The sequence below is a fragment of the Phycodurus eques genome, chromosome 11, assembly GCF_024500275.1.
Source record: "Phycodurus eques isolate BA_2022a chromosome 11, UOR_Pequ_1.1, whole genome shotgun sequence".
NCBI lineage: Eukaryota > Metazoa > Chordata > Actinopteri > Syngnathiformes > Syngnathidae > Phycodurus > Phycodurus eques.
Genome location: NC_084535.1, coordinates 5,024,744 through 5,043,373, shown reverse-complemented (window position 1 = coordinate 5,043,373; position 18,630 = coordinate 5,024,744). Strand labels below are relative to the sequence as shown.

The 18,630-nt window shown below is 44.0% G+C and overlaps 2 protein-coding genes across 3 annotated transcripts; both read left to right on the top strand.

Moving 5' to 3' along the window:
• Positions 1-4,584: 4,584 nt before the first annotated feature.
• On the top strand, positions 4,585-11,673 carry lrit1a (leucine-rich repeat, immunoglobulin-like and transmembrane domains 1a). Its single transcript, XM_061690154.1, has 4 exons — positions 4,585-4,855; positions 6,906-7,366; positions 8,502-8,807; positions 9,784-11,673. Exons 1-4 carry the CDS (start codon positions 4,662-4,664, stop codon positions 10,836-10,838), a joined length of 2,016 nt encoding a protein of 671 aa, XP_061546138.1. The 5' UTR covers positions 4,585-4,661; the 3' UTR covers positions 10,839-11,673.
• Positions 11,674-11,942: 269 nt separating this feature from the next.
• lrit2 (leucine-rich repeat, immunoglobulin-like and transmembrane domains 2) lies at positions 11,943-17,409 on the top strand. 2 transcript variants are annotated; one of them, XM_061691024.1, is made up of 4 exons: positions 11,943-12,202; positions 12,370-13,160; positions 15,385-16,118; positions 16,278-17,409. In XM_061691024.1, the coding sequence occupies exons 1-4, from the start codon at positions 12,093-12,095 to the stop codon at positions 16,302-16,304; spliced, it is 1,662 nt and encodes a 553-aa protein (XP_061547008.1). In that variant the 5' UTR covers positions 11,943-12,092; the 3' UTR covers positions 16,305-17,409. The 2 variants fall into 2 exon arrangements, with proteins under 2 accessions (XP_061547008.1, XP_061547007.1); XM_061691023.1 differs by lacking the exon at positions 16,278-17,409 and having other exon boundaries at positions 15,385-16,268.
• The last annotated feature ends 1,221 nt before the right edge of the window (positions 17,410-18,630 follow it).

Here is an 18,630-nt window from a genome sequence, read left to right as displayed (position 1 = left end):
CAACTACTGGCGAGGAGGACTTACTCCATGTCAGATTTTTTTTTTTTTTTTTTTTGCTTTAAGTATCTGTGGCCGGTGTCGGGAGCCCCCACGAGTACGCTATCCCTAGAAATAAGGCCAGTACCGGCCCGATAGTGATACCTAGTATCAGTATTCTCACCTTCCCAATTCAGTCATAAAGGCCCTCCGAGGGAAACCATAACTACGATGTGGTCCGTGACAAAAAAGCAGTTTGACAGCCCTGGCTTAAACCATAAATATGCCACAGACTTTTATCCCGAAACACTTTTAAAAGCATTTCAAATGCCTGCAAACATCTAGAAGCATTGCTGTACCCTTAAAAATATAATTCAGTTTGCACATACACAACGTACACCATCTGTACATGCACGTCAACAACAAACGAACGTGTGACCGTGCAAGGAAAGCGCAGGCGTTATCGATTGTGTGAAAGCGCGACTTATCAAAAGCACATAACTGAGAATTGACGCTTTAACAAGGCTTTTATTAAACAAAAACAAAAAACAAACATAAACAAGCAGGAGACATAAAACAACAACGATAAAATGTCAGCGCGGAATACGCGGAAACAACGATCAGCGAAACAAAAATGGATGGACTGAGTGAAAAGGGGACGCTAGTTAGCGCTAGAGTGGCTAGCACGTTGGTGTTTACTGACCCGCAACGGTCCACGTGGTGACAACACAAACTGGTGTTCGTCGGCAGGGTTAGCTGAGCTGTTGATACGGATTCCGCTGGTTTTGATGCCGTGTTTAGTCTTAGTTTGGCGAAACCATCGTGAGACAAAGCAGATAAGGGCGCCGCTATCCTCGTCAACCTCACTCACTGACTGCCAATCACGACTCGGTCATCCAATCACAAAGCTATCTTTGGGGGGGGGGGGGGTGGGGGCATGTTTTGTCACGGGCATGTCATGTTTTCTTACGGCTGACAATAACCATTTGTTGTCTCATTTAAAAAGACACGACAATACACTAAATATCATACATACTGCAAACAGTATTTTGCCATGAAAATAATTTTTTGAGTCTTTTACCACATTACAAAAAAATCAAGAACAGGCACGTTTTTTTCAATGAATAACAGATGGTAGGTTCCAAAAAGAAAGAATCCGCAAAAGGATGGATTTGCAAATAGCCAAACTGCGAATATACAGCGCTCCAATGTACAGTGTATAATTTCTGCTGCTTTGCTGTTGAATTCTGTGTATCATTTGGTATCCTCAACAGAATGAAACATGCGCACACATAACACGTGTTAGTGGTTAGTAGCCTGAGGATTCGATTCAAAGGTCAAACGTTCAGCCTCCAAGTTTAGTTCCGCTCTAGCGAACGTTAAGATGATCACGCCAAGTGTGAAAAAAAAAAAATGCCATCCAATGCCGGCCTTCTGAGTGACTTTGTCACATTTCGCGTCGCGACTACGTCTTCATTCTCGGCTTTTGGTGACCCCCCCCCCCCCGACCCCCGCCCCCCGCCCCCCGCCCCCTACGCGTGCTCGCAGGGCGAACAAACCTGACATTGTGTGCGCTCGGTCTCGGGATTATAAGATCAGGAATGTTCGGAAATGTAGGTGACAATGTGACTAATCGTACGAAAGGCCACTTTTAAAAGATCCTTAATTGTTTCCATTTGTCAGCTTTAGCCCAAAAATAAAAAGGCTTATCAGATGAAGACTTCATACTCATAGCATACTGTAGTACACATCATTTAATTTGTTTAGTTTCATGAAAATACCCCCACAATTGTTACTCTATACTTTGAAATGCTCTGCTTGTATGTGTGTTCAAGTAGCAGTTGTTTGAAGGTTTATAATTACTGAAGCATCAAAGCTCATTTTCATTAGCATAGCATTTTCAGCAAATATGTCTAAGGTAGGGCAGCACTGTGGACAAGTGGTGAACACATCTGCCTCACAGTTCTGTGCTTCGGTTTCCTCTCGCATTTCAAAATCCCGCATGTTGGGTTGATTCGAGACTCTAAATTGTGTATGTGTGTATGTGATGTGTGTATGTGAATTTTTTAAATGATTATTTTTAAATCTCTAGGTGCCCTGCGATTGGTTGGCAACCGGTACAGGGTGTATCCCACCTGTCGCCCCAAGTCAAGTACGATTAGGCTCCAGCTCACCCGTGACCCTAAAATGTGCATAGAAAATGGAGGGATGGATTTCTATGGTCAGTATCTCATGGTCTTGAAGGTCTTACAAGTCCAAAGTCCAGGTGCTACAAATACACAAAGTTATGAGAATGAAACAAACGCTTTGTAGTCGCAAGTTCTTTGCGCAAGCAGCCCCGGGACTGCCGCCAAATAGGTTATTGAGTTGATATCTCAAGTCTCCTTTCACTCACTGGCGACTCACATTTTCTCTGTTCCATGTAATACAGCAGAACATTGCCGACCGCCAATTTATTGCAACAGATGGGGTCAAACTGCCGCCAGCATACCCTCCCCAAAAAAAAAAAAAACGTTATTAACTTTACTGGGAATGTCGTGCTATTCAAGATTTCTTCCTGTCTAATGTAATCTTGTCAAGGCTGGTCTTTGTTTTGGAGAAAGTGTTCGAAAAAGCCACACAAAAAACAAAGAACATCAAACCTTTGATGATCACTCAAATCATCTTTCCGTCCAGTTTCTCATGTGGTGTCATGCATGGCAATAATTCAGCTTGTTTTTGGAGCAGTTTTATTGTTAAAACTTTCCAGATTTGACTGGGGAAACAAAAGGTTTCATTATTATTATTGTTATTATTGTATTTTATGTGTTTTATTGTTTGTTGTCTGTATTCAAATTGGGACCGTCGAATGCAACACTTGATTGCTTTTTAAGTTGCGAACGTAATATTTGACGAAAGTTCCCATGCCACAACTATTCTATTTTTTATTTTTATTTTTTTTTAAATAATCTTTGATGCCCTTTTATTTGGTTTGCAAGATAATTCGGGTTGGAAATGCCCAGGATGCCCTTTTTCAAACTATTCCAGTTGGTCCAAAATGCCTGGCAGATGAGATTTTTGATTTTGTTTTAATTTGATTATTATATAATTATGTCTTTGACACAGAGTCTGAAGAGGAAACGGAAGGACAAGAACAAAAGGAAGAAGATCCTCAAACACGATTGGATGTCTCGGAACGCTTAATTCAATTTTAGCCTGCTTAACTCATCGCACAAGTTCGATCAAATATTTTCAGCTTGGATATGGAGCGGGTACACACGGAGCATAACCGTAACCACCTCTAATATTTCCAGTTCATTTGTTTATTGTTTATTGTTTAGTTTATGCACCTCCGAATTAAGGTATCGGCTAATATTCCAAAATCACACATTGATATCCACATTTTTATAGGCTGCGTTATACAGGCCTTTGCACTCAACGTCAGATGAGTCTCGTTATTATGATTATTATTATGATTATTATTATTAATCTCCAGTTCATTTGAGTCTACACACGTTTTACACTCACTTTTTATATTGAATTTGAATCTGGATGTATTTATTCTCTGTATTTGTTCTGTTGTGGTTCCTTGTTTTTATTTGTTTAGTAAGGTGACCTCATGGGTGCTCATAAAGGTGCCTATCGATAGAATGCATTATTAATATGATTGTTATTATTATTTTGATCATTATTATTGCAAAATTTCAAAAGGATCAATGTCATGTAATCATCTCATATGTATAATTCTGCTAAAGACTCAAATAAATGCCCGTCAGATATCAAAACACTTTGGGTACAATTGATGACACAGAGGGTCGTTTATTTTTTATTTTTATTTTTAATATTGATGAATGGAAAGCAAAGCAAATGTATTTATATAGCGCATGTCATACACAAGGTAACTCAATGTGGTTTACATGATTAAAAGCATTTAGAAACAAATAAAAAGAAAAGCTTCTAAACATTTAAAACAGAAAAGAAAATAAACATTTATGAAATAAAAGTACAATTAAAACAGCGTGCAGTTCAAGAAATATCATTTAAAAATGGAAATGATGAATGAAGAAATAAATGGGCTGCAGCAAACAGGGCACTGGATTTTTTTCATCCAGTGCAAAAGGACAGGTGCTTGAGCACCACTTGAGGTCTATGTATGCATGTGCCTTATGACTGTGATTTATGTTAATTATGGTTCAGCAGTTTTGTTTTTTCTAATTTTCGTTTTCCCAATTTTTGATTTTTATTATTTTTTAAATACTGTCAGGAAAAGGCTTTGCCGGTACTGAATGACAGCTGAAGGGCACATTGATGAAAAACACACAGCGAAATTTAGGAGCCACCTAGTGGCGGAGCACAGATGCGTCAACTCGCAGATTAACAGTCACGGCACGGCTCAAATGAACAAACTACATTTGAGAGGAAAAAGAAGGGGAAAAAAAATCAAGCAGACATCACAGAGGATTAGGACCATTTCGGAAGTGTTTTTTTTCCCTTACCCCCCCCCCCACTTGCCCATGTGACAGCAAACAGGGGACGTCGCTGCGCAGCCTATCGGATTCCGGGATGCAATACGCATCCAAATGAAAAGAACGCCAGTCCATGCACTAATCCTTGTCTATCCTTTTTATCTGGGGACTCATATGCGGTCTGATCACTATGGGACAGCGGAGTGGTGGAGACAAGCCATGCGGATGATATCCCCGTAGATGAGAGAGGGGGGGGCGGGGGGGAGAAAAAGTCGGATGCAAAGTGAGTGCATGCATGTTCGGCGCGCCAAAATGTTCCTCGTCCTGGTCGTGGGGCTGTACGCGGCCACGGGTGGACTTTTCTCCCCGGTGAGCAGCTGCCCGTCCCAGTGCAGCTGTTTTTACCACAACCTGAGTGACGGCTCCAAGGCCAGGTAATACCGCACACGAGTTCGTCCCGGACTGATTCCGTGCGCTTTTACGCACATGCATACGCGCGTCGTTCATTTGTGACCATTTGGAGGTTTGCGTGGAAGTAGAGGGCGTGCATAAATCGGTCCAATTTGATTTAATGCAGGATTATCTTTCAAACTTTATTTATTTATTTATATATTTTTAACATTTTGTTAAGTATTCTCTTTCCTTTCCACACAACCTTGGAGTGCATCACCACGAATTGTGACTTTACAGCACCATTCAAGTACACTAACATTATGACCACTCATGAGATCCAAAAACAAAAAACACAACAACAACCCCATAATAACACTAAATCTATATATATATATATATATATATTAAAAAAACCCATTTCCTTCCTTACATCATGTCATGGATCTTGTTCAAAGCACAATTAAATATCAATTTACATTATTCCTACAGCCATTATTCATAAATCAGAGTTGCCCTGCTGTTTTGGTTACTGTTAGCGATGCGTTTCTTACTATATGTACACACATGACACCGGTGGTGTCAAGTTTCTATTTGGTGGCGGGCCACATTGGAGCTGGATTCCCTCAGCAGGCTGCTAAAACTATGAAAACAGTTCCAATGAATAGTCAGCTCATCATACCATCACACATACAATTGCACCTTTAATTGACTCTTATACACACTACCGGTCAAACGTTTTACAACACCTCATTTTATCCATTTAAAAAATAGAATAAAATAAAGAAAGGCAATCAGTCTAAATCAAATAAATAAATAGCGTTAAATGGCACAACTAAGCTAACTGGTGAACTGCCAGAGGTTAATAAAAACAGTTAAGATTACCTAAGACAGGAAAATAATGTACATTTCAGATCTATCCAAAAAGGTACATTCTCCAGACTTGAACCCCATCGAGGTGGTTTGGGATGAGCTGGACAAAAGGAGAGCAAGAGTTGGAAAGAAGTTTCTGGAGAAGATTTGAGTTCCATTTTAGAAAGAACGCCACTCGCGTGTCGGCTATTGTATCTGCCTACGGCGGCGGCTGCTTGAATGAATCAAGTGTTTAGAATACATTTCTGTTTTTAGATTTATTCCTGGATTTCGTTTGCGACTTGAATTGTTCATGTTTTGTGAAAACATTCAGCTGCATGGATTTCAGTTTTAAAAATAGGAAACATTTGGGTGTTCTATAACGTTTGACTGGTTGTGCATATTTAAAATATATATATATATAACAAATAAATAATAAATAAAATAAAATAATAAATGGCTTTGTTTTTTTTCTTTTGGACAAAAAAATGTAGTAGAGTGGTTTGTGTATATGTACTGTAATAATATGATGAGGTGACTATATATTTACATGTTTTTTAGTGTCATAACGGCCTTAAATATAATGTGGCTTGCTACCAAACTGAGTTTATCAGCCCCGTTTTAGTTCAACAACAATAACTGAGCCACTGAGAACCAGAGTGGGCTAACTCCATTTCTGTGATTTTGCAGGAAGATGATATCAAGTTTCACGACTGGCACTAAAAGTTTAGTGCAATAGTGATCTCATCATGCATCGTAGCTAATCGTATCTCAGAGTATCGGATCGAATCATATCGTATCGTATTTCAGCATACCCTATTTTACGGTCTCCGGTGGACTCTTATCATATCGTATCGCAGCGTATGGTACCGTAGCACAGCGTATTGTATCGGATATTAGCAAATTGTATCATTGTTGATTGCCCCGTAGCATAGCGTAGTATATTGTATCCTAGTAAATCGGATAATATCTTAGCATATTGTATCTTTGCGTATCATATCTTATCTTAGCCTATTGTATATTAGTGTATCGTATCTCGTCTTAGCGTTTCGTATCTTGTTGTATCATAGCTCATCGGATCGTGTCTCATTGTATTTAATCATATCCCAGCGTATCATATTCAATCGTATCTCGTCGTATCTTAAGGTATTGCATTGTGCCGGTGTACCTAATGCTGTGTCCAGTTAGAATAATGACATTTAAAGCGACTCGTGTTGTTTTATGTGCCTTTGTCGCCCCCAGGAGCGTGATTTGCAACGACCCCGAGATCTCGCTCGTGCCTGTCGGCTTCCCAGCGGACACGTCCAAGCTCCGCATCGAGAAGACGGCCATCCGGCGGATACCGAGCGAAGCCTTCAACTACCTCTCGGGTCTGGAGTTCCTGTGGATGTCCTTCAACGCGCTGTCCGCGCTGGGCGCCGACAGCTTCTGCGGACTCTCCAACCTGGAGGAGCTGCGCCTGGACGGCAACGCGCTGGCCGCCTTCCCCTGGGAGTCGCTCACGGACATGCCCAGTCTGAGACTTCTGGACTTGCACAACAACCAGCTCACCTCGCTTCCCGCGGAGGCCACCACGCACATCAGGAACCTCACCTACCTGGACCTGTCCAGCAACAGTTTGCTAACGCTGCCCGTCGCCGTGCTGGCCAACTGGCTGGCGGCCAAACCCTCCCAAGGCCCGGAGAGCTCCAAAATGATCCTGGGTAAGAGCGTGTCCTGGCATCCGCCGTCTTGCATCAGCTCTTCGTTTTGCCACCACCTACTACGAGCCAACAAATTAACTCAATAGCCCCCCAAAACAAATATATTCTGTTTGAACTGCAACTTTTTTTCACCTGACTTTCGCCGAACTTAAGTCTTTTTTGCAATGCTCGCTGATATTTTCCCATGATTTCATGCTTTAATTGGATGGACACTGTTCAACCACCGTACACTGAAGCGATGACGATGGCGTCTGAATTCACTCGCTACTTTACTCGATCAAAAACTTTTCAGATTGGGTCCTGTTATACATTTATGGAGTTCTGCCCGAGAAAAAAACAAAACATCTCACGACAAACACCAAGCAAAAATAGAAAACTAAAATGTCACAAAAGTGGATACGCAGGTTAATTATGCACCTTCTGCCAGCTCGTGGAAGAACATTAAATTGTTCTGCCTGTCACTATACGTGGCTGGCATAGATAGATGAGCGAAGATACATTATTTGTCATAAATAAACATCCATTTTTGGATGAATTCAATTTAATTGGATAATTTTCCCCCAGATAAATGAACAGATTGTTAGAAATAGTGAAGTGCGTCCATGAAATATATCAACTATTTTCAAGTTGTCCATCGTGAAAACACTAATTTATGTATGTTTTTACTCGTTTTATACAAAATGACAGCTGGGCACGGCAATTAAAAACTATCTGAAAAACAAAATCACCAATTTAAACCACCAAAAAGGCTTCTGAAACATTTGTTTGTGACTGAATTGAGAAAAGTATTCTACTTGATGTGACTTGGAGCAGAAAACACCATCCGGGGCCTTTATTTGTAGTATTATTATTTTTGTTGTTGTTGTAAAGAATTGCATTGCATGTGTAGCATGTTAAAGTACAGTTATCGAATTTTACACTTCAAGAAAAGCTGGTGGTCAAGGTCACGAAGCTGAAATGACAGCAGAACCCGACCTTGATCATCATCATCATCATTGCCACAGTCATGCTCATGATGTAGTTTATGAATTAAATGCTAATCCTCTTACAAGATTAACATCCTCCGCATTGGCCATCTGCAAGCCGCTCCATCACGTCGCGCGACCTTCCTCACCTGTAACCCCGCCCCACGCAGGTCTCCATGACAACCCGTGGGCGTGCGACTGTCGCCTGTACGACTTGGTCCAGTTCCAGAAGTCTCCCACTTTGGCCGTGGCGTTCATCGACACCAGGCTACGCTGCTCGGCCCCCGAGAGCGTGTCGGGCGTTCTGTTTAGCGACGCCGAGCTGCGGCGCTGTCAGCCGCCGCAAATCCACACGGCCGTGGCGCGGGTCCGAAGCGCAGTTGGCAATAACGTGCTTCTCCGCTGCGGGACGATCGGGGTGCCCATTCCTGACCTGACGTGGAGGAGGGCGGATAAGCGAGTCCTCAATGGAACGGGTGAGTGTGCGGATCTCTCCGTATGAAGACAAGAGATTGACCGATATGTTTCTCCATGGTCAGCAGCGTCTCTTATAAAGTGAATTGAAAATTGGGATAATAAGTAAATGTACAGTCTACGGAAGTTTACCCAGTTTTAAATTGATGTATTCTCAGCCGTCAGATAAAAAAAATAAATAAAAATGTCATGCCAATATGCGTCACAATTCTGAAAATTGCCGCCGATTATCGGCCCGACCGATTTATACTTCATGAAGATGACTTGTTGTTGACTGAAATTTACAAGAACAGGCTGGTACATGTGACTAATGTCTTTAGACATTGTGAAGCAGCATGTGGCTCATTAACCAAGGTGTTCTTGCACGCCTTGTTCCAAGTACGGTGAAACATCTTCGTGGTTGGTTGGACATTTGCCTATTCGCAGATTTTTTTGGGGGGAGCCAGCCTCTTATTCACACTCACCTCGTGGCATTTTGGTGCCAAGAAACCGTTAAAATGAATTGAGGAGCTTCATTAAGACAAACGTAGTCCTTTGCCACCATCTTGTGGCAACTGTGGGCATTTACACGATAATATACAGCGTCAATTTTCGCTTTTAACTGCAAGGCTCGGTCACTAGCCAACCATTTTTTTCGGGCGCGTGTCCTCATGAGATTCACGGTTGAGTTGGAGCCAATCCCAGCTGACTTTGAGTAAGAGGCATCACAAGGCACATCTAGCCAAACAAACATTCACACTCATATTCAAACCTATGGTGAATTTCGAGTCTTCATTTCACCTAATTTGGATTTTTTTTTTTTGGGGGGGGGGGGGGGGGGCAATGTGGGAGAAGGCAGAAGCACCTGAAGAAAAATGGCAATGCAAACAGCTAAATCTCAGAACTGTGAGGCAGTCCTGTATTTATTTGCGCAAAGTAGAACATTTTGCCACAACTGAAGCCAAACGATCATCACACCGTCTCATTTTGTTTTCACAGTCCAGCAGGAAACATCCAAAGATGGAATCACCTGGTCCATCCTGAGTGTCCCGGCCGTGTCTTACCGCGATTCTGGGAAATACATTTGCAAGGCGACAAACTACGCCGGGAATGCCGAAGCTGTCATTTCCTTAGTGGTGTCTAATTCTCCAAAAGCGGAAGGCAATCAAACCAACAATGAGAAGAAGGCTAAAGTAAAAAAATCCAACCCGGTGGGAAAAGCAGCCTACCAGGAGAAACTGGTGGTCCGATACGTGGTGCCAACCTCCACCCCTACATCCCCGCCGCCAGCCCTGGATCCCGGCCTTCCGCCTGAAGTTCCTGAGCCACGTTTGGACAGTTCCGGTCCAACCCCCGACCCGGCTGCATCGTCTAATGCGGACACGCTGCTGAATCTGGAGAAGACCAACCTCAGCAACCTGGCTGCAAACACTTCGTCCCTGCAACAGGATCCGGAGCGGGTGGTTCGCTCGGTGAAGGTGGTGGGGGACACGGACAATACGATCTCCCTCAACTGGCGAGCTCCAAAGGCCAAGAACACGACCGCCTTCAGCGTGCTGTATGCCGTGTTCGGAGAGAGGGACATGAGGAAGATCAACGTGGGGGCAGGCCAAAACAGAGTGACCATCGAAGGCCTGGTGCCCCGGACCAAGTACATCGCCTGCGTATGCGTGAGGGGGCTCATCCCCAAGAAGGAACAGTGTGTCATCTTCTCCACGGACGAGGCGGCCAGCGCGACCGGTACCCAGAAGCTGATCAACGTGATCGTGATCACGGTGGCTTGCATCATCGCCGTACCCCTCACCGTCATCGTGTGCTGCGGGGCTCTGAAGAGGCGTATCCAGAAGTACTGGGGGAAAAAATCCAAGGACATCCAGGATTCCTACGTGACCTTTGAGACTTTGTCACCCGGGACCAGAGCCAAAGGGCTGGAGGGTGAATACTTGAACAGACTTAACCCGGAAGAGTCCAATAGGCTGCTGTCCGCCCGCTCCAGCCTGGACTCCGAGGCCACGGCTAAAATCGAAGGACAGCCTAACGAGTACTTCTGCTGACGTCATGCTCCAGCTCCGGCTCCTCCGCCGCGTCACCTTCCTCGCGCGCATCCTCATCCTCCTCCTCCTCCTCCACCGCCGGGTCCAAGTCCCGATCACCGCTCGCACCCTCGCCCGCAGCCCCGCTTCCACCCGCATCCGTATATCCAGCACCACCCGTATCCTCACGTCCGGCCGCATCCTCAAGCGAGCCCGCCCGCCGGTCACCCTCCACACATGCCCTGGGATTCCCCCCCTCCCGTTCCCCCTCGCTGGATCACGCCTCCGACTCCGCCTCCACCCCGAGCCAATTTCTATCAAAGGACCTTTGCACGCTGCACCATCATGGAAATATCTGTATAGGGGATATTTATCAGGCAACGTTTTTGTCTTCTGGATATTTCCATAGCATATCGCTTCACTTTCAGTTTTAAGAAATCATAACGGTTCATATCACAGCGAAGAAGCAGTCTGATGCAACCCAAAGGGAACTAAAAGCAATAGACACTCCATTGTCAATATGTATGTGTATGATTTGTAAATACTTTTATGGACAGTGTACACTTACATATGCGGTCAAGTCTGTGCCTCTGTATATATCTGTCATACGTTCTCAGAGGAGATACTGTATATATACGCAGGCATGGTGAACACAGAGAAGCTGGAGCTGGAGACAAGTCCAGAAAGGACTGAACTATGACGGCGTGTAAATAAGACGTGGAACTATTTCTATTCCCCAGAACAATCTCCATGTATTTGTTTTTGCGCCACCTAGAGGCACCACTACCCCAGTAAATGTATTTATTTACTCCACTGAGGATTTGAATAGAGCTTAATAAACTTTTCTAGATCTATACACGTATATGTGCAATGTGTTTGTTCTTATATTAACGTTGCTCTCAGAGATATTAATCAATCTGCTTATTTTTTACGGTTGAAGTTATATTTTTGAGGGACCGCACTGCATCATACTGAGTACCTGTCAGTGCCCAACGTCAGGGAATCAACTAAAGTAGTGTACTTTATGCAAATAAAGGTTCAAACAGCAGACCTGGTAACGTCATTAGCCAGCAGCACCTTACAATCCCTTCCTAAAAGGCTTCTTATCAGTGGGCGTCACCTGCTTAAACGAATAGTGGGTCAGACCTGCTGACTCTGTCAAGAATTAGGTGTTGTGCACTCGGGGATTAGTCCAAATAAGCTTCCCTCGTCTGCCTCACTTGACATGTCTTGAGGGCGAATGCCGCCCGCCATTTGGGCAACTTTAGGCAGACTATGGACAGGATTTGTTACCTATTAGTTATAGTTTTGCTTCACATTCCAGGGTATGAAAGCTTTTCTCAATGTTTGCGGGGGTGTAGCTGTATAGAAGACCGTCATGGAAGGTAAGCTCTAATCTTCACCGAGGTGGATGTTGTTTCTGTGTCAGTGTGGCAAAGAAAATTTGCCAAACTTAACGCAAAATTTGCCACAAAATTTGCAGTGGTCTCTTATCTTTTCTCTAGAGTTGTAGTGAATATAAGTCTGAATGAGTGCTTGAATTAACCCATAGGTCTCTCATATGCATGGAGGAGAATGCGTTCGGGGCCATACCAGAGAACATTCCTCATGATATGACCAAAATCAGAATAGAAAAATCACACTTCACTGAAATCAGGCGTGGGGCTTTCTTCAGAACGCCCGCCTTAGAGAACTTGTGGTTGAACTTCAACGACATCACCCTGATCGACTCGAAGGCCCTGGAAGGTTTGGGCAACCTGACCGAGCTCCGCCTGCAAGGGAACAAGTTGCGCTCCATGCCATGGACGGCGTTCGAGGACACCCCGGGTCTAAGGATCCTGGACCTGAAGCACAACCAGCTGGATGTGCTGCCGGAACACGCGTTAAAAAATTTGCCAGATCTGACTTACTTAGACTTATCCTTCAATCGGCTTACGGTCATATCCAAGGAGGTCTTCCAAAACTGGCCCCTATACCAAAAGATGCAGAGCGCAGAGCAGCAGGAGGGGAGCTCCTCCGGGCCGAACGTCGTCCTGGCGCTCCACGACAACGCCTGGCTGTGCGACTGCCGCCTCAAGGGCTTCGTGGAGTTCATCCGCTCCCTCAGCCCCCCGATTATTCTGATGAACTCCTACTTGACCTGCTCCGGGCCGGATTTTAGGGCGGGCAAGTTCTTCCATGAGGTCGAGCCGCAGGCCTGCGCGAAGCCCGTGGTCACCACCCCGTCGGCCAACGTCAGCCTGCCGCTAGGCGCCAACGCCACGCTGCGCTGCCTCGCCAAGGCCCGGCCGGATCCTGCGGTGTGGTGGACATATGGTCTGAAGATAATCAGAGGATTTCATGGTAAGAGTGCGATATCCGCAGTGTGACATTCAGGCATGCGGATCGCCTGATATATAAATTAGATACTTACACGCACAATTTAATCACAGACCTCGATAAAGCTTCCTTTAAGAGAAGTCAATCTGGATGTTGGCCACTGAGTCTGTCGAGCCGCACACCATCGGTGTTGCAGATTATCGTGCGCCGCGCAGGCTCGGACAGCCGGTGTCAGCCGACTGTTGGAACTACACGAGTAAACCTGCTGGCACTTCAGTTTTTTGCAGGGGAATTACTTGAATCCTCGGCTTATGATGGAGGGCCCAAATTTGTGTGTACTGTTAGTCAGAACGCGCCAGAATTACAATCATTTTTTTTGTCATAAAAATCAACACATACAAACACAGTGGTACCTTGACAAATGCAGTACTGTAATGCCCCCGCATGTGGACAAGGAAAGCCACAGTCACCGATGCGCTTTCAGCCATTGACTGAAAGGGACAAATAGTATAATAATAATAGTATAGTACAGTAATTACACTATATTTATTTTACATTTTCTTTTAGTGTATTTTGTTATGTGTGTATACAATACAGTGCTCTTTTAGTTGATTAAAAATCCGCAACAAAGCGTGTTTTCTGGACTAGATTAATGGTAATTCAGTTATTTGAGATACTTAAGACAGCGAAATGCACGCCGTTCGAATCCTCGAAATGTTGTATGCCTGCACCGTCGTAAACTTAGAACCTCCTGTAGTGGCAATATGTTGATATAAAAAGATGCCCCAGCTGCAATAATAAGTAGTAATAATAACTGCAACTACAACGTCATGTTATTTTTCTGGGAGTGGATGAAATGAAAGGAAACAACAGCAAGTGAGGTGAGCTAGTGAGTAAAAAAAAAAGATGAATTCCATTTGAAAGTCCTCAGTCCTGTTCAAAATGACAACTAAATGGTGTTCATACAAATGTATTTGTAATGTAAATTGTAAAGCTCTGTAAATACTAAAGAAAATATTATGAATAGGTTCTGTTTAATTTTCATCTATAACTGCATTTTAACCAAAATGACCAGGAACTTGTAGTTCTTGGTATATTACTTCCTGGTAAAATAGTAAAATATTAATATAATAGAAAATAAATATTCCTCTGGCACAGGTCCTGGAAGACCCATAGTACCAGCCATAGCTTCTACCCCAAAGCAAGCACTGATAAATTATCTTGGAACTAAATTCAAATCATATTTTCCTCCGTTCAAACAAACAATGGTGCTCCAAATGTTCCTAGAACCAACACTACATTTGAGTCAACTGTAACGACAAAGCACTTCATAAAAGTTCCATAGTATAGAATTTCACGCTCACGTTTAAAGTGACAATAATCCATTTTCTGTTCCGCTTATCCCAGCTGAGTTTGGGCGAGAGGCAAGGTACAACCGAGGCTATAGTTGCCAGTTAACTCCATGGACAATCTTCCGTGTTCTGGGTCGATATTGTTTAAAGAGCAACACAAAAAGTTTAAAGCGACATTACATCATGTTTCCAACTGAGACGAACAACTATTTAGTCATAAAGAGAATATCATCTCTGTCATTTCCATGGTAACCCCATTATACACACTTTAGTGGTTTATAATAGTGAGTGGACCAGTCAGGACCGATGTCATGCTGTGTTAGCGCTCGTATCTGAGCTAGCATCACAAGTCCCATTACGTATGCATAATGTTGAATGAAACGTTTCAGTTTTATCACAGATTTCTTTCCAGCGGCATTTTAGTATTCCAATGAAGCCCTGTTTATTGCAGGGTATATGCCCCAGAACCACCCGTGATAGGTGCAAATTTGTGAAATTGAAAAACCATATAAAAAACATTTTTGATAGTTTTACCCACAGATAAGAAGACTAGATAAACCTGTAAGAACAACGAATGAACGTGTTTTGCTATTTTTCGTGCTGTGGATTAAGCATCTCTTCCAGTTGACCTCAGTGCTGCCCGACATTTTGTGGCACAATGTGGTACTACAGTGAAGGCGCAATTCTAAATTCAGACGGGCCCGTCAATACCCATTCCAAAACGATCCGCGATAAGTGGTGGTGCGAACGATAAAGCGCGATATAGCAAGGGTTCACTGTATATTGACAAAAAGTACTGAGACATGGCAACATGTTCTTCTCAGAGCTTGGTGTTCCTCAGTTCTGATTCTTTAGCACTCAAACAATGTTCAGTATACTTATTATCTTCCTCTCAGAGTCTCAGGAGAGAGTGGATGAAGACACAATCAGATCTGTCCTGGTCATCCCTTCGCTCCACGCAGCCGACCGCGGCGTCTACACCTGCAGCGCCGTCAACTTCATCGGAAACTCCTCGGCGAACATCCACGTGGACGTCGTCTCTCCCGACGGCTCCTGGTCGCCTTCCCTTTCCAGCTTACCGGCAGATGACGAGAACGTCTACATCGACATTCGTATCGCCAAACAGATGGTGCGCGGCATCTCCATCGAGTGGTTCGCCGTCTTGGATCGCCCCGACCAGACGTGGTTCACTATCCATTTGGGCCGTGCCAACGCCAAAAAGAAGGAGACCGTCTACATCGGCCCGGGCATCCTTTCCTACTCCGTCTCCGACCTGATGCCCGCCACCAAATACGAAATCTGCGTGACGCTTAAGAACCAGACGCCGCGGCCTGGCCAGTGCGTGGTGTTCGTCACCGGAAGCGACATCACCGAGATGGAGCAGCGGGAGAAGCTGATCCACATCGTGGTCATCATCCTCGCCATGGTGCTTGCCGTGCCCGTCGGCATGTACGCCTGCACCGCCGACGTAAAGTTCACCTGCCCGCAGGGCCTGATGGCGTTTTGGAAGAAGCGGCGTGGCGAGAGGGGATCGGCCGGGTTGGAGCGCGAGAGGCAAGGAACCTTCGACAGCCTGCAGGCAGCCAGCGACGAGGCCCTGGTCCGGAAAGAGTCCAGTGAGGACAGGAAGGTGAGGCGGAGGTCAGATGACAGGTCGCTTAAGAGCAAGGCCGACCACAGCAGAATCACTGCAGAACTATACTAAACAGCACCAAACACTCTATGCTTGTACGTGTGATGACGTGGCGTGATACCCTGCTGACACTTTCTACTCTCTCCTCTGTTCTAGGGCGGGAGGTTTGTTGAAAAGGTGTGATTGCTCACCTTTTTGTCAAGATTGTTATTCAAGGGATTGCACCAGTGTAGAGATGTACTTCATGATTTTCTCTTTCTGAATTCATCCTGTTATTATTCAGTATGTTTATTGTTGTTGCTGCCTTTGCGACCGAATTGGGATACGTAGCACATTTACTGTTTCTACAGCGGTTATTGTACACAATTTTGTGTTAGCACGTTAAAGATTCATGGAATCGTCATTTGTAGCGGGGGATGCGTTCCAGATCCACCTGCGATATAGAGAGACCATATAAGAAACGTATTAAAACACACTTAAATGTATTAAAACAACACTTTTATAACATTTTCCTTGGCACTCGTTCTCGCTCTCTGACTCGCTCATCAGTGGTCCAAACAAGGGGAAAAAAAAGTTTTATTTGTCACTCCCAGTTGACGTTTACGATAACACTGACCCATAAAATAAACAAAATTAAACATTGCATATGTAAACACCGAAATGTTCAAACAAACCGATTAAATTAAGTGAAACAAAACTCCGCTAGCTTAATGCTAACATATAATGGGAGACGTCATAGATCGGCTCAATGTTAGGCAGAAAATTGAGTGTTATTCAACCTTGTAAACACCAGATGCTTTTTCGATACAGCTGTCGATATTTGTTGCTCGTATCCAAAAAAAATCAACACAATTTAGACACACGTCTTTTGTTTGACGGCGATGATGCATTTTTTTTGGTCCCATAATCTTGTATGAACCTTATCATATGATTGGAAATTATTTATTGAGCTTGCACTTTGCCAATTCATTCCAATGCAATAATTGTCATGAATAAAGATTTAATTTTGTCTATTTTTTTTCCTCACACAATATATACAAGAGATGTTTTACGAGGAACTCATATTGTTTGAATATATATAATATTCATAAATCATCCCCAAAATGACAGGTCTTGAAACAAACATGGCTGCAATATTGCCCCATAACAATATTAAAAATGTCATTCACACAAAAAAGAACATTTTGTCCAAAATCCAACAAAACTCTCAGAAACCTCTTGTGTATATTTCTTTGAATCAATTATGTGCTCATGTAAAATATATTCTTTAGAAAGATATTGAAATAAAACTGTGTTCATATGTGTGAAATCTTTATTTTACGCAATGGTACAAAATCAACATCTTTAAACTGCCACTTTACGACAAAAACATGTAGAAAATGCTACAGCGTCCATTTCATGCACATTGTAAGATAATCACAGTTCCAGTATGTCCAAAGTGACCGAAGTGTGTGTGTGTGTGTGTGTGCGTGCGCACATGCTACAATGCTTCATCTGTTGATCTTTAGTCCCCGCCTGCGTCATCGCACTCTTACAATACGTCACGGGTTGGACGCCTGCAAACAAACGCAAACGCGGCTCAGCGGCGACGGGCACGCGCCGGGCACGATCTGCGCCGAGGGAAGCCAGACAGACGGCACGTCGCATATGCACGGGGCCATTGTTCATTTGATATAAAAAGATCCAAACGCCGGCATCCACCGGCATAGTCACATCACGTCGTCTATCCCGATTCGCTAAACACAGGCCTTCCTGCTGTTTCACACACGAATCGCATCTCCTCGCCATGTATACATACGTGTAAGACGAGGGAATGATGTTGTAATCCTTTGCAGCGCATGTGTTCCCACATGGGACACTTCATTAGGTAGTCAGTACATCAGTGGTTATCTGGCGTAATTATTATTACTAGGCCCATTTCGAGCACTACAGTGTGCAGCTAGCTAGCAAGCTATGTCCCACACCCCGAAAACAGATCTTCCGTGGATGCGACAATTTACAGAACAGTTCGGTGTCGTTATTTAACTTCCCGAGCGAGGGGGCGACGCCACGGGCGAGGATGCCGCCCAGCCGCCGGCCAACGGGCGCTCCGGAAGCCTTCAAGCGCGCCAGCTAGCGGGTGGATAGCGAGAAAAAGCTCCACAACAACTGGGCGAGATCTATTCCAGCTACCGGGGGCTTTAAAGGGAACTAAAGCCCAAATATTGTTTGTAAGAATACATTGTACTGTATATGTCCCCACTACAGTAAACACAGTCTTCTGATTAATATTACATTCAAACCGATCTGAGTATGTTCAAATGAATGGGAGCGAGCGAGCCTCTTTTAAAATACCCACAACACTCGCTTACATTCCCGCCTAGTAACCTATTGAGCGACCTTTAACTTCCTGAACTATTATTCTATTTTTTTTTGTGGTTTAATAAATATGATGAAGTACAATATACTTTATGTACGGCATCAAACACCGACACAGGCTCGCTGTTCAGGGCATCCGTATTTCCAATAG